The sequence below is a fragment of the Geotrypetes seraphini genome, chromosome 6 (genome assembly GCF_902459505.1).
Source record: "Geotrypetes seraphini chromosome 6, aGeoSer1.1, whole genome shotgun sequence".
NCBI lineage: Eukaryota > Metazoa > Chordata > Amphibia > Gymnophiona > Dermophiidae > Geotrypetes > Geotrypetes seraphini.
In genome coordinates, this window is record NC_047089.1 from 67622855 (window position 1) to 67637932 (window position 15078).

General features: G+C 43.0%; 1 protein-coding gene across 10 annotated transcripts in view; it reads left to right on the forward strand.

Moving 5' to 3' along the window:
- Positions 1 to 15078, forward strand: part of ENOX1 (ecto-NOX disulfide-thiol exchanger 1) — a 628466-nt gene that overhangs the window by 497235 nt on the left and 116153 nt on the right. For all 10 annotated transcript variants that reach the window (XR_004539889.1, XM_033948806.1, XM_033948804.1 and 7 more), the window contains one exon: positions 10773 to 10957. Coding sequence is in view for 9 of the 10 variants with exons in the window: in XM_033948806.1 (XP_033804697.1) it covers positions 10773 to 10957 (185 nt within the window). In the remaining variant the exon portion in view is untranslated. The remainder of the gene's footprint in view (positions 1 to 10772; positions 10958 to 15078) is intronic.

Consider the following 15078-nt stretch of genomic DNA (forward strand, 5'->3'; position numbering starts at 1 on the left):
GGAAAAAATTCATAGTATATCAGGCCCCTAGAGGAAAATATTGTAGATTTGTACCAGTTTCACATTTAAGAACATGGCCACATTACTCAAAATATTAAAATTGCTGTTATATAGGATGGATGTGATAGCACCTGTGATTCTTTGATGTTTTTCCTCTGCCAGAAGTGCTGTTGCTAGTTTACATTTTCTGTCTATTTCATACCGATGTGATTTTATGCAGGATCGTTACATACAGTATGAAAATAGATTTAATTCTGTTTTTTTTTCTTTAGAAGGCTTTTGGGACACTACAGGATTATTTGTATAATAAGATGCAAAGTTGCTATGGAGAAATGCTATAGCAACCCGACGTCTTCACAAAACCAAGCAGCCACTTGTGACAGTGGTCTAAATTTACATTTTATTTGGTGTCACTATATCAATACTCTGCATCTCTCACTTTGACAAGGTGTTAAAATATGTTTTCCAGCTTTTACCTGGGTAAAATTAACAGTGTGTTGTTAGAATTAAATTGTAGCTTACAAATTTTCTTTGAAATAATATCCAGATGCACTCTGCAGAATATTCTATTCAAGAAAGGAATAATGGGGTTGATAGCCAGCATGATATAAACAGACATTAAAAGTATGCTCAATGTTTCAGTTGGCAAGATTCAGGGGCAGTACTATTGGATATCAGTTCTGAACCGCTGTGGCACTTCCCTGGTAGTGCCAGGGCAGTCTATAGGTGGAATCAGAGAGAAGCTGGCAGCCATATTTAGCACTGGTGCTCTCATGGCTGAGCAGGCAGATGGTATTATGCAAAAGCCAGTCCTGTTTTTGCCCACTTAGCTACGAAAGTGCCATCTCTGAATATTGACTCAACAGCTGCATAACTTCTGGGCCAGTGGTATCTGGTCATGGCCTGGCATTGAATATTTGGGTTTATTCTGCCCATTGCAGTTAGTGGCTAAAACTCTACTGACCACTGTAGAGGCCCGACTTTAGTACTGTAGAGGCCCGACTTTAGTACAGGAAGAGGCTGTCGGAGCATAACGCGAGTGATTTCCTTCACTCGCCAGCGCTCCATGCTGAATGTCAACCTCCAATCATTTTAGAACTTTCTGGTAAGAATCTTTTCAAGATCACTGTGTAGCAATGTATGAATTAGTGTTAAAACCAACTTAGTTGTGTGAGTTACCTGACAGTTTAAACAGTTCCAGTATATTCGGTATCAGCATTATCTAAGTTGTGTGTGGGGCGGGGGATGTTAAACAATAGGACCATGCAACCCTTTGCTAGAACTTTTACACTAGTTACTGGTGGCCAGCAGAATTCACTGTAAAATTCTTTGTATGGCATATCAAACTGTATGGCACAAACTAGCCTTCCCCTCTCCACGCGGCATCCACTATGCAGGCAAACTGGGAAAATCCCTTCTCTTCAAAATCACAGGTCTTTGGAACGACCTCACCACCCCGTTGCGGAACCTAAGCTCCCTTCAGTTATTCCGCAAACAACTGAAAACTTGGCTTTTCAGCAAATTGTAACTCTATCCTTCCCCCCTTTCTCTCCCCCCTTCTACACATAAGTTCATGTAATCCTTTTTCTTCTTCTCTACCCACTATTTTAAGTTCTTGTAAACCGTGTCGAGCTCCATACTCATGGAGATGATGGCGGTATATAAACTTAAGGTTTAGATTAGATTAGATTAGATATTCCAAGGTGATCTGTCTTATTTTGCTGATAGAATCAAATCATATACCCTATCTAGACCTCTCACTTCTGCTCAACCATGCACACACAAATAAGCACATTGGAGAGACAATTAAGCCCTGATTCTATAAAGTCCATCTAAAATTAAGTGCCAATAGCGGCACCTATCTTTATTGATCAATAGGCTCAATCAGTACTGATATTGGCATTCAATACCTCACAGTTGGCTTTGATGGGACTTAAATGAAAGTTAGGCGCCTAGCTTGAAAACCTTGAGTCTATAAAAAGCAGGTGACCACAAGTGGGTGTGGTTAGGGGGTGGATCATGGTCATGTTTTCAAATTAGACACCTCCATGTGAATCATGTGCCATTAGGCTTTGATATCAGTGCCTAACTGTAGGTATAGGAAACCCTGGCATAAATTGGGGATGTCTAAATGTTAGGGTGCTGAGCACCCTATGCTTAGGTGATGTTAAGATGATTCTATAATAGACGCCTAACTTTTGTTGAATCAGGGCTATAGTGACTACTCCCATCCTTTTTTGCCAATTCTTTAGAGATAGTGAAGAAAACAAGCTTCCTAATTCTATAAACTTGTGCCAACAATTTAACACGTAGCATGCAAAGCTGTGTGCCCAAATTGTAGAATACAGGCTGTCCCCAGGTTAAGAACAAGTTATTTTTTTAAAACTGTTCTTAAGTTAAATTTGAATGGTTCAAAGAAGAGCGACCGAGATGATAAAGGGGATGGAACTCCTCTCGGAACGACTAAAAAGGTTAGGGCTCTTCAGCTTGGAAAAGAGACGGCTGAGGGGAGATATGATTGAAGTCTACAAAATCCTGAGTGGAGTAGAACGGGGTATAAGTGGATCGATTTTTCACTCTGTCAAAAATTACAAAGACTAGGGGACACTCAATGAAGTTACAGGGAAATACTTTTAAAACCAATAGGAAGAAATATTTTTTCACTCGGAGAATAGTTAAGCTCTGGAACGCATTGCCAGAGGTTGTGGTAAGAGTGGATAGCGTAGCTGGTTTTAAGAAGGGTTTGGACAATTTCCTGGAGGAAAAGTCTGTAGACTGTTATTGACAGACATGAAGGAAGCCACTGTTAATTGGTTAATATTGGCAGTTATGTTCTTAATGGCCCTTGGGGATTCATGCAAATTCATAGCTTGCAGCTGCAAAGGGGCATGGTCCTGTGAGGGGCATGAGAAGGTCATGGGCGTTCGTAGCATTTTTATGTGTGGGTTATAAAATACTATCTGTTATATGTCTAAAAGCAGTTATCTGTGAGTATTTACACCAGCCTATGAACTGGCATAAGCACTTGTACCTAAAATTAGATGTGTAACTGCAGATATACTCTAGTATTTTATAACTGCAATTATATTTATTTATTTATTTATTTAATTAATTTTCTATACTGTTCTCCCAAGGGAACTCAGAACAATTTACATGAATTTATTCAGGTTCTCAAGCATTTTTCTCGTCTGTCCCGGTGGGCTCACAATCTATCTAATGTATCTGAGGCAATAGAGGGAGTACCTGACTTGCCCAGGGTCACAAGGAGCCGTGCGGGTTTGAACCCACAACCCCAGGGTGCTGAGGCTGTAGCTTTAACCACTGCTTTACACACTACTGTTTTATAACTGCAATTATGCATGTAATTGCCGTTATAGAATTTGTGCTTAGGCAGTCTTTGAGAAATATCCTCGAGATGCCTGTCTGCTCTTCTAGGACAACACAAACAGCCCTGACACCTCTAAGTACCTTGCCCAGGGTAATGACTTTTCAGGTAACGAAAGCTCCCAATGCCATGTGGGAAGGACAAAGGGCTGTGAAACAATCATTAGAATGCTTTTATGAATCACTTATGCATTCTGGCATTGGCATATTTTGCTCATAGTGTTCAATCAGGAGATTTATAAAGTTAGTTCTATTTAAAAAAAACAACAACATAATTTTATTCTCCTTATTATTTCTATTTAGGAATTTGTTAAGGTTGTAATACAGACCAGCCATATTATTGATTAGGTTTACCAGATTTTCCATCTGGTAAAAGAGGACGCATGGCTCCGCCCCATTACGCTCCTGGGTCTGCCCCGTTCCACCCCACTCTGCTCCCAACCCCGCCCTGTCCTGCTCCCCCAAACCCAGTCCCACACAAACCTCATCTCTTCGGGACTGGAGTGCATTTGCGCCGATTTCACTAGCCCCGATCTCACTAGCTTTTCAAAACCCGGACAAAGGGCCAGGTTTTGAAAAGCTTTTGTTCGTGGTAATTGTTTATCGCATTATAAGAATGAGAACATTATTTTATTGCACTTTGGTGAGCCGTATGGCTGCTGTTATTGCCATGTAGAAGAATGATCTGTGCTACATGGCTGCAGGAATGGAACGTTTGTAGGAGAATATGATGTCATGACGTTTTCGAGTCCAAGAGAAAAAGTATTTACAAAATAATACTCCAAGCATTCATTTCAGAGCATTTTCTATGTTGTGCGTATTACAGATTGTGCAATTCATTTTGAGAAAATGTAATTTCCTTCCCTGTATACTAATTGGTTCCCTCACCAACACCTGCTATCAGTTGTGATCATAAACATGCCATGCCAAATTGAAAAGCATCCAAACAGGATCTTCCTGAGGAAATGACTTAAGTGTCTTTCAATACTACTGATGTGATAATGTTTCAATGGTGCCAACAGGTGTTTATTGGGTTTTTTTTGCCATTTTTACACTGCATTTTTGGCCTGTAGCTTCTCATAATATAATAACATAGTAATGATAGCAGATAAAGACTTGAACTGTCCATCCAGTCTGCCCAATAGTCACACTCGTTATACATTCATGTTTAAATTGTCTTTTCTGTAATATTTCTGGGCAGTAGACCAGAGAAATCCACCCGATACTGTCTTCAGGTTCCCACTGCTGGAGTTGCCTTTGAAGCCCACTCCAGCCTATCCTAACCATCCTATTACTGGAGCTTCTATCAAATAGCTTCTTCACTTACTATTGATTCCTTGGTCATGTTCAATTTCTGTAAACCGCACAAGGGATAGGGTAGGTACTGCATGTGTTTGTCTACCCTGGGTGTCAGAGTCTACAGCAGGGATGACCAATTTTCGCCAGCTTAATGGCTAAAAAGCTGTTCTGTAAAAACAAACAAAAAAGCCTATAATTAATCCCAGGATTGTTTTTCCCCCTTTTGTGGTCAGCATGAACATAAAAGTATCCAAAACATACTAGGGCGATATGGTGAGCAGCTTTAGGCTTAGTACAGCTTATTACTTCCAGGTTAGTGTAGAAATTTATTTCAGTGAAGTAAAGGTTTTCATGCACTAGATCTAATTTTTGTGCACTGTGGGGATAATTCTATAACTACATCACTCACAATAATTTAGTGGCGCACAAAAGTACGAGACTTGAAATTTTTATCTTTTAAAAAAAATTTTTTTTACATTTATTTTTTGTTGTTAATTACTCCTGTTTAAGAGGCCTTTTTACTAAAGCAACGACAAAAGTGATGTTAGCGTGCCCCTTACGTGGCCATAGGATATGGCCTACTTTTGCCTTGGCCGGAAAATGGCTGATTTTCCCATTTTTCTAAATTTTACCATTAGCATGCGGCCATTAAAACAACATCACCTGAGCCCCTACTTGCCACCTATTTTGTCGGCGGTAGGGGTGCTTCTGCTAATCAATTAGTGAGCGGCAATGCTTCACGTGTTGTTTACAGCTGCTATGCCCATTCTCTACCCCCCAACACACCCTCTAAAATTAAAAAAAATATTTTTTAGTTTGCATTATGCGTGTGCAAATTGGCAAATTTACTACGGGACACCAGTGCAGGACCTTCTAAAATTGTGTGGTAAGTGCACACTGGTGCTTAATGAGGTTTAGTAAATGGACCCCTTAGAGCAGGGGTAGGGAACTCCGGTCCTTGAGAGCCGTATTCCAGTCGGGTTTTCAGGATTTCCCCAATGAATTTGCATTGAAAGTAGTGCATGCAAATAGATCTCATGCATATTCATTGGGGAAATCCTGAAAACCCGACTGGAATACGGCTCTCGAGGACCGGAGTTCCCTACCCCTGCCTTAGAGAGCTTTAGAGATCTATATGGCAAAATCAAATAGGCCTCGTACCATATCAAAGGACAAGTCCTGCACTTTCATCTATATCTGTATAAATATGTGAACATTGTATAATACTTTAAAGTCCATATCCAAAAACTTACACAAAATAATTAAAACTATTTTTAAAAATGGCAACTTATCTACAGTGCTACAAAATCTTCAGCTTGAACATTGTCACTCCCAGTGATGCTGAACTAACTGAGCAGAATTATCACTCACACCTTCTATGTAAGTGAAAAAAAGCACTCAGACATGGAGGCGTTTTGGTGCCCCCCTCACCTGCTTCCAGGGCTGTTCCACTTAAAAGAAAGTGACCAAAAACTTCTATGTTACACAGTCAGGCCCTGATTCTATAAATGGCGTCTAACTCCTAGGCGCCTTTTGACACGGTTGTCAATCAACTGCTAGGTGTCATTTATAGAATCAAACATTCTCAGACACTGGTAGGCACTGAATCCTTAGGCGCCCTGCCATTTAGGCCAGGGTTTTCATGGCTTAAATGAGTGCACCTAAGGTAGGTGTTTACTGACTACTTAAGTTAATTTATACAAAAACTCTGCCCACGAATCCACCCTTTACCATGCCTACTGCCTACCTCGAAATGATAGGTGCCTACTGGCAAATTAATTTTTAAAAAAATCATTTTTAATTGTTATTTAATGGCGCTTTCAATTATCAGTGCTGATTTAAGTCAATTAAAAAATTGTTAGGCACCTAAATCGGCTAGGCGTGCCAATCTAGGTGCCTAACCAGTAGCGTAGTAAGGGAAGGATGGGGGAGGGCAGACCACCCCAGGTGCCATCTTGGTGGGGGCACCAGCACTTGTCATCCTCTCTGTCCCCCCGCTCCTTCACTACCTCCCAGTATCACGTGCACTCGCCCCTTCCCTTCCCCCGTACCTCTTTAACATTCGCAGCGCCAGCAGAAACCCCAATCTGCTGCTCGCGCCAGTGTCGGCTCTACCTCTGATTTCACTTCCTGGAAGTGAGGTCTGAGGAAGAGCCAACGCTGGTACGGGGGAAGGGAAGGGGCGCATGCACAGCATTAGAGGGCGGGGAAGGAGTGGGTGTGGTGGGGGGAGGGGCACCACTGCCCCAGGCACCTCTTACTCTCACTAAGCTACTGCGCCTAACAGGGCCTCAGTGCCTACAGTGAGTTATTCAGAATCAGCTCAGCATGAATTGTGTAACATAAAAGTTTTGGGCAACTTTCTTTTGTGGGACAGTTCTGGAACTAAGTAGGGAGCCACTGAAACGCTTCTAAGTTTGAGTGCATTTTTCACTTAGCTGTCATAAGTACTCATGCCTAAAGTTAGGCATGCAAATTATTCTTATTCTCTCACCTACCTTTCCTAGGCCTATTTGTTGACAGGATGAAGGGTGGGTTAGTGAGAGGGCTGGGAGCAGTTGGAATGTGGGTGTGTCTATGAGGTTCTCTGGTTCTAGAGGAGTCACTCTCTTTGCCTTGGCGTCCTGAGGAATCCAGGACTGTGTCCGAGAGACTCCAATTCAGTTGTGAGAAGTATTCGTTGAATGCAATTCCCTCGAGGGTTACCATATTTTGAGCGGTAAAACCCCGGACACGTGGCCCCGCCCCATTCTGCCTCTGGTCCTACCCTATTCTACCTCAGCCCTGCCATATTCTGCTTCCCAGTCTCGCCCCCACAAAGCCTCCTTTCTTCTTCCCCCAACGAGCTCCAGCCACATCTGGAAGGCATGGAGCATGTGCGAATGTGTTTGATGTCATCCGCACATGCTCAGAGGCCCTCCAGATGCAGCCGGAGCTTGGCAATTAAAAAGAGTACATGTCTGGTTTTTCTTGCACATCTAGTAACCAGTGGTGTACCTAGCTTAGGTGACACCCAGGGCCCATCATTTTTTTGACACCCCACCTCATGTACTAGTATATGAAAAGCCTGATTTTTAGTAACAATTCACACATCGCATAACAAGAGTGTACCTAGGAAAAGGCAACATCTTACATACTGCAGTGAGCAGTAGAATATCAGTACATCCACTGTAAAACTAAATAATGCAGACTAGTACAGATTGATCCCGCACAATCAGTGCTAACAGGGAACCATGTCTTTCGTACACACAGAAAACACCTTCGCCCAGTATGGAATATGTAATCACAAACTACCCCTACCCTTCTCTTTTACAAAATCATAGCGCAGTTTTTAGCACCAGCCATGACAATAACAGCTTCGACGCTCATAGAATTCATAAGAACATAAGAATTGCCGCTGCTGGGTCAGACCTGTGGTCCATCGTGCCCAGCGGTCTCTTTATTACATCTAAGTTTTCAAGTTTATTAAAATATTTGATAAAATGCCAATCATTCATTCTAAGCATTTAACAGTTAAAAAATTAAAATGGAGGACAATGAACAGATTTATTAATGACACGACAGTACTTACATGGAAACAACGGGATGGTAGGGAGAAATACAATTTTTAAAGAAAAGAGAACAACTAAGGTTAAAACAAGAGGAAAAGGGAGGGATCATGTCAGAGTTAAATATAAATCAACAGCATTTGGCACGGAAGGACCCTAAGATCATTTAACATTCATAAGCGTCTTTAAATAAGAAGCTTTTAAGAACGCCTTTAAATTTATTAAGATTTTTCTCAGACCTTTAAATGTGGTGACAACGAATTCCATATTGTAGGGACTTTTGCGGCGAATGAGGTTGCCCTGCGTGTACTGATGATTTTTAAGGATGGGACATAAAGAAGGTGCTGGGAGGCAGATCGTAAAGTTCTTGGAGGATCATGAGGAAGAAGGTTCCTTGGAGTCCATCTGCAGTAAAGGAAAAAATTAAATTAACATGGAAATAACAAAGTAAACTATTTCAAAAAAATTAATGCAGATTTCCAGTGAACTCTGATTATATTGGCCCCATTTTGCATAGACTAGCTGTCTGCAATCACAGAATAATCACTTAAGAAATTGCACTGCAAAGTTTTGAAATTCATTTAGTGGAATTTTCATTTATTTTCTGTTCTCTTAGGATGTTTTACCACTTTTGTTATTTATTTGTTTTGTTTTCTATCCTGTCCTCCCCAAAGAGCTCAGAACAGGTTATAGGCTAATATTCATAATATACAATTTACAGGTTGCAATCTGCCATAGTTACAGTGCAAGGTTTTTCAATACAAGTTTTTTCCCTAACTTGACACAAACTAAGGATCTAAAAGCAATATACATGGAGGGGCATAATAAAAAAAAAACGTCTAAGACCCTAAATGTTGAAAGTAGAAGCGGGGAAAATGTCCATTCTCAAAAAAAATGTCCAAAAGGAGGGTTTTTTAAAAAAAATAATGGCCTGCCTCTACGTTCAGCTGTTAAAACACCCAGACCACCACTACGTCTACACTTAAGACATATAATAAACCCCAAGAAAGCCTAAGTCCCAAACGCCCAAAGCCAGGCCTTTTAGGCGAAGGAAAAGCCAGTCCTTCGCCTAAAAGCTAGATTCTGTAACCGGTGCCTGTCAAAAATAACACCGGTTACAGAATCCACACCAGCAATGATCGCGGCAGGAGAGATGGCTCATCTCCCGTGCCGCGATAGCAATACCACCAAATGCGGCACTTGGGATTGGTATCATGGCAGGAGAGATGAGCCATCTCTCCTGCCGCGATCCACACCACCCCTGATTGGATCGGGCAGGGGGGAGCCCAAGCCCTCCAGCCCCAGCGAAACCCCCTACCCCCCACCCCCACTAAGATATGGACAGCAGGGATCCCAGGCCCTCCTGCCCTCGGCGCACCCCCCACACGATTGCCCCTCCAACCCCACGATTGCTACCCCCCACTGACCCCTCGACATCACCCCCCCCATAGAAATGAACAGTTTGAAAATTGTATTCATTGATGAATCTGAGTTTGTCTGGCAATTGGGCTCTATTGCTTATTTGCTTTGACTGTACCTGCTCCTTGTTGCTACCCTAGCCCTCTGCTTTGTCATGCCTAAGAATTGAGTTGGCCTTGTCCTCAGCAGCAACCCTCTCTACCCCTTTTCACTTCCAGTAGGCACTCTATTCAGTTTTCACAGCTCCAGCCATCCGTCTCAGTTCTCCCAGTCACACATCCTCAGTCTTCCTTCATCACCATCTCTGTCAAGGCCCGCATCCCAGCAGTCTCTATCTTTTAATTTTTTTCTTTCCTAGCCCAGATTTTTGTCCGGAAAAACCCGGAAACAGGGCCTCTCCCTGTTCTTCCCCTAGCCACGCCCTGTTCCACCTCCAGCCCCACCTCTGCAAAGTCTCGTTTATGTTTTCCGACTTCCGGGCCGCGTCTGGAGAGTCTCCGAGCATGTGTGGATATGTGTGATGTCATCCGCGCATGCTCAGAGGCCCTCAAGACGCGGCCGGGAGGTTGGGTCTTTCCAAAACCTGGACAAACTACCGGGTTTTGGAAAATCCATCTAGGCACTCTAAAAAGAGGACATGTCCGGGTTTTCCTGGACATCTGGTAACTTTATGCTTTCCCCCTGCCAGCTGTTATTCTTTTTCATCACCCCCATCCCCAGCAGTCACTCTCTCATTCTCCACCCCTCCCCCTTCCCAGCCTTCATACTCTTTGTTCCATGCCAGCATCCCCAAGGCAGAACTGTACTAGACAAGAGCTGCGGACTGAAGGTCATTTTCCTTATCCATTATTTTGATTTGTATCACCAGTGTAGCATTCCTCTCTTTTGTACTGGGACTAGTACTTCAGTGCAGTAGTTGGAACCTATGAGCAATTGCTGGCTTAGTCTCCATATTCACTGCCTGCTGCAACCAAAGCCATAAGGTCTAAGGGGAGGAGTGTAGGGGGCAGAGTTAGACGTAGAGGCCTAGTAGGGTCCTTAGTTGTTGTTTTGCAGCATTCATTCTTCTAGAAGTAAGTGCTTCATGTTATTGGCTGTTTGAAATATTCATATTCTTTTCAGCTCTAGCAGCTCAAGCATATGCACTTAAGGAAGAAAATGACAGTCTCCGATGGCAGCTAGATGCATACCGGAATGAGGTGGAGCTTCTAAAACAAGAGAAAGGGCACCTTGGCCGGACTGAAGAAAACCTCACAAAGGATCAGCAGTTGCAGTTTTTACAACAGACAATAAAAGGCATGCAACAGGTAGTATTTACATTCTTAAATTCTATGCTATTCACTTGTGGAACAGGATACAGTTAGTCCGGTTCATAGTCATTCGCGTGCGAGACTTCAGCGCGCCAACATTGGAGCGCAGACAATTCGGCGCAAGACCCCAGCGCGCTGCCGAAAAACTTACTTTTAAAGAGCTCCAATGCGGGGTGTGAGTGGGGAACCCCCCCCCCCCCCAGTTTACTTCATACTCTTCTCACTGCCATTGGGGAGGGTTGGGGGGGTTGGAACCTTCCATTATAGAGTAAACTTTACTTTTTCCCGATTTTTTAGGAAAAAGTTAAGTTTTGTCTATAATGTGGGGGGTTGCACCCCCCCCCCATGGCAGCACGAAGACTATAAAGTAAAGTGGGGGGTTCCCCCCACACCCCCCGTCGGAGTTCTTTAAAAGTAAGTTTTTGGCAGCGCGCTGGGGTATTGTGCCGAATTGTCTGCGCTCCAAGTCTTGCGCGCTTTTGTCCCGTCACTGTTAGTCCTCATGAGTACTGAATTTTTAAGACAAATCTCTGAACTGAAGGCCCGATGCTCAAAAGTCCTGTTAAAAACCTGTGTGCCGGTAAATTTTCCAATTTCTAAACAACAAACGATGCTCAAAAAACTTTGCATGCAAATGAGGTTCATGGAAATTCCATCAGATCAGTTGCTGGAGAAAGCGGCTGACACATGCATAGAATAGTTCATGGAAAGAGGCATAAATGTGTGCATGTGCTAGGTAAAGTTACATCTTAGGCATGCTGGGAGGGGCGGAGAATTAACAACAAAACATGCAAATATGAAAAGGCAAGATATATATGCTTTTTTCTACACTGCTTTGGCAGGACCAGACCTGCTGGTATACGCTTTTAACAAACGCGCATTAGACGCACTGTTAGCACACATTTATATTATATGGTGTGTCCCCCAACCCTATACAAGTATGGTGAATGTATCCCGTGTTCTTTTTTTTAAACCTCTCATGCAATCGGCAACCACAGACCTACCCATACACTTTTAACGAATGTGCATGAGACATGCCTTTAACACAGTGGCATAGTAAGTGGGGGAGGGGTCAGTCTGCCCTGGGCACCATCTTACTAGGGGCGCCGGCAACTCTCTTCCTCTCTGCAGTCCCACTACTCCCCTAGCTGTCTTCCCCTGTACCTTTTTTACTTCTCCGGCGCAAACAATATTGTTGCCTGTGTTGGCATTGGCGTTCTCTCTGACATCACTTCCGGGTCCCACGCCTAGAAAGTGACGTCAAAGGGTGAGTCGACATCGATGCGGGCATGCTGCTTGCGTCTAAGAAGTTAAAAAAGGTATGGGGAATGAGATGGGGCATGCGCGCGTGGCATGGGGTGCGGGGAAGAGGGTGGGAGAGGGGCACCTCTCACCCTCACTACACCAGTGCTTTAACACATGGCACCTGAGATGCACTTCGAACTTCACGGTATAGCGGTATATAAGAAATAAATTATTATTAAAATTATTATTTTAACACATGTGTATATACATTCAATGGTACTGGCAGCACCAGACCTGCCAGTAATTTTGGAGTGTTAAAGGTTGGTGCTTCATTTTGTGCTTTACCCGGAAATATCTGGTGAGCTCATTGTACTACATTCCCATAGTATTCTCAGAGGCTGTTACGAGGCATGGAAAAGACCGCGCAGAGCCATTTTGTGTATCGGAAGCTAAAATGCTTGTGCGCTAAACCAGTTAGGACTGGTTTAGCGTTGAATGTTGAAGGCACAGTTAATTTTGAGCATCGGGGCCTGAGTTAATTTATTTTCATTTTGAGTACAGTATAACAGAAGCGTAATCAGACCTCAAATTTTGGGTGGGTCACTGGGCAAACTGGATGGGCACATCTGATCTCCACAACCCCTACCTCCCATGGGCCAACTCAAAGCATTAAAATTACCTGAGATGGTGGGGATCCCCAAGCCCCACCAGTTGCAAGGGTCCTCCATTGGCAACCATTCCTCCTACTTGCTCCAGCCTGCAGCTCTGTCCTTGCGCTGTTCCTGCCCCGCCCTCCCCATACATGCTCTGTTTTTGTGTATGTATAAAAATTAGCGTGTGCGGCAGGGGGGAGGCCAGTGAGATACCAGCACTTGGACAGTGCTGCAGGCTTGAGCAACTAGGAAAGGGAGGAGTTCTTGCTGCAAGAGGACCCTTGCAACTGGTAGGGGCTTGAGAATCCCCACCAGCCATAACAAAGGTATGCTTCAGCTTTAAGTGGGTGGGGCCAGGCTCTAGAGTTACCAGATTTTAGTTAAATAAAATCCAGACCCATAGCTCCGCCCTGAAAAACACTAAGTCCCGCCCCGTTACACCCATGTCATGCCCCAGCCCTGCCCCCTTAACCTGTTCTCATTGGTCAGTCGGGCATCCGCGCATGCACGGTTGCAACGTGATGATGTTATGCACATGTGTGAATTCCCTCCCAATGCGGTCCCAAAAAAGGCGCTTTTCAAAACCCGGACAAAGTGTCGGGTTTTGAAAAGCGTTCTGGACGCCTGGACATGCCCTCTAAAAAAGGACATGTCTGGGTAAATCCGGACATCTGGTAGCCCTGCCAATCCCGCCATGGCCCACCCATGGCTACGCCACTGCAGTATGACATTAACATAATGATTTCATCCCACATAACATTCAAAAGGCAATTCTGTAATTGGGCATGCGTAAGTACAGCACATACTATTCTGTAAGGAGGTGCATGAGAGCTGTAGTATGTAACTGCAAGGGGGTGGAACATGGAATGGGGCATGGGCTTGTCTCCAGTTTCCAACATCAATTATAGAACAATATCAATTACATATATAGGGGTCCTTTTATCAAGCTGCTAGCATGTGATTACTGCAGCTTAAAAGGGCTTTTAAAGGGTTCAGTTTGCATTCTTACCACATACTAAAAAAATATTTTTATTTTTACCACAGAGAGAGCATAGACCAGGGGGGAGGGGTAGAGAGGGAATTTCTGAGTTAATCAGTGCAACTACATTGTCGCTCATTAATTAATTAGTGAGTAATTAGCGCATGAGCTCTTACTACCTAGAAACTAGCTGGTGGTAAGGGCTCATGCGCTTATCTTTTTTAATGGCCATATGCTAATGGCAATATTGATTAATTATCGCACTCAGAAGAAAACTTATCATTTTATGGCCTTAAATAGAGTGTCTAACATTACTGTGTGGCCATTATTACAATAATTTTAAAATTGGCCATTTTACTGCTGTGCTAAAAATGGCCTTAGTACTTGAGAAAGAACCGCATAAGAGCACGCTAGTGTCACTTTTTAGCGCTGTTTTGTAAAAAGGCCCATAGCTTGGAACACTTAGGTGTGCCCATGTATGCCTGCCACTGACCTGGTATAAATAATTACACCTAATGGTACACCAGTAGCAAATTATACTATCGTTCTAAAATAGTATGGATGTCAGTATAGAAGTGGTGCTCAGCGATCAGCATCGGTACATCTAATGAGCAGAGCCCAGTTCTAGAATTGCCCTTTGGTTCTTAAATTCAAGATGATCATGCTTTGTATGCAACCAGGTTTTCAAACTATTTGCCAATCACAATGGAAAAGAAAATCTTAGCTGTTTTGTGAAATCTATGCATTCTTCAGTTCTTTGAAATCTGTAAAACTCTCTTGTAGTCCCACAACACTTTTGTGATGAAATGGAACTCAGATGCGAAGCATAACTCATATATGAAGTTTGGATTCTGTGCGCTGTTTATTTTAAGGTCTTTATGTTAGGGGGGGGGGAAACTATCAAAATAGCAGTCTCTTGCTTAACCTACTTAAGATTGACCCCAAGTATACATCAAGTAAATCCAGGACTATTCATTTCAGCCGATTTAATTGTGTAATCTGTTTTGCTACTTGGGATCTAGCTAGGTCTGGTTTGGCCACTGTTGGAAACAGGATGATGGACTTTCAGCCTGTCCCAGTATGGCGATTCTTATGTTCTTTTTTTAAATTCTATTTTTATTAATTTATCAAAAATTTACAAGTAAAGCTACTTGCTCCAGAAATACAGAGTTATATCCAATCTTATTCACTCCCAATTGGAAAACAAAAGAAAAGAACATTGGAACTTAACTCTTCCTTAG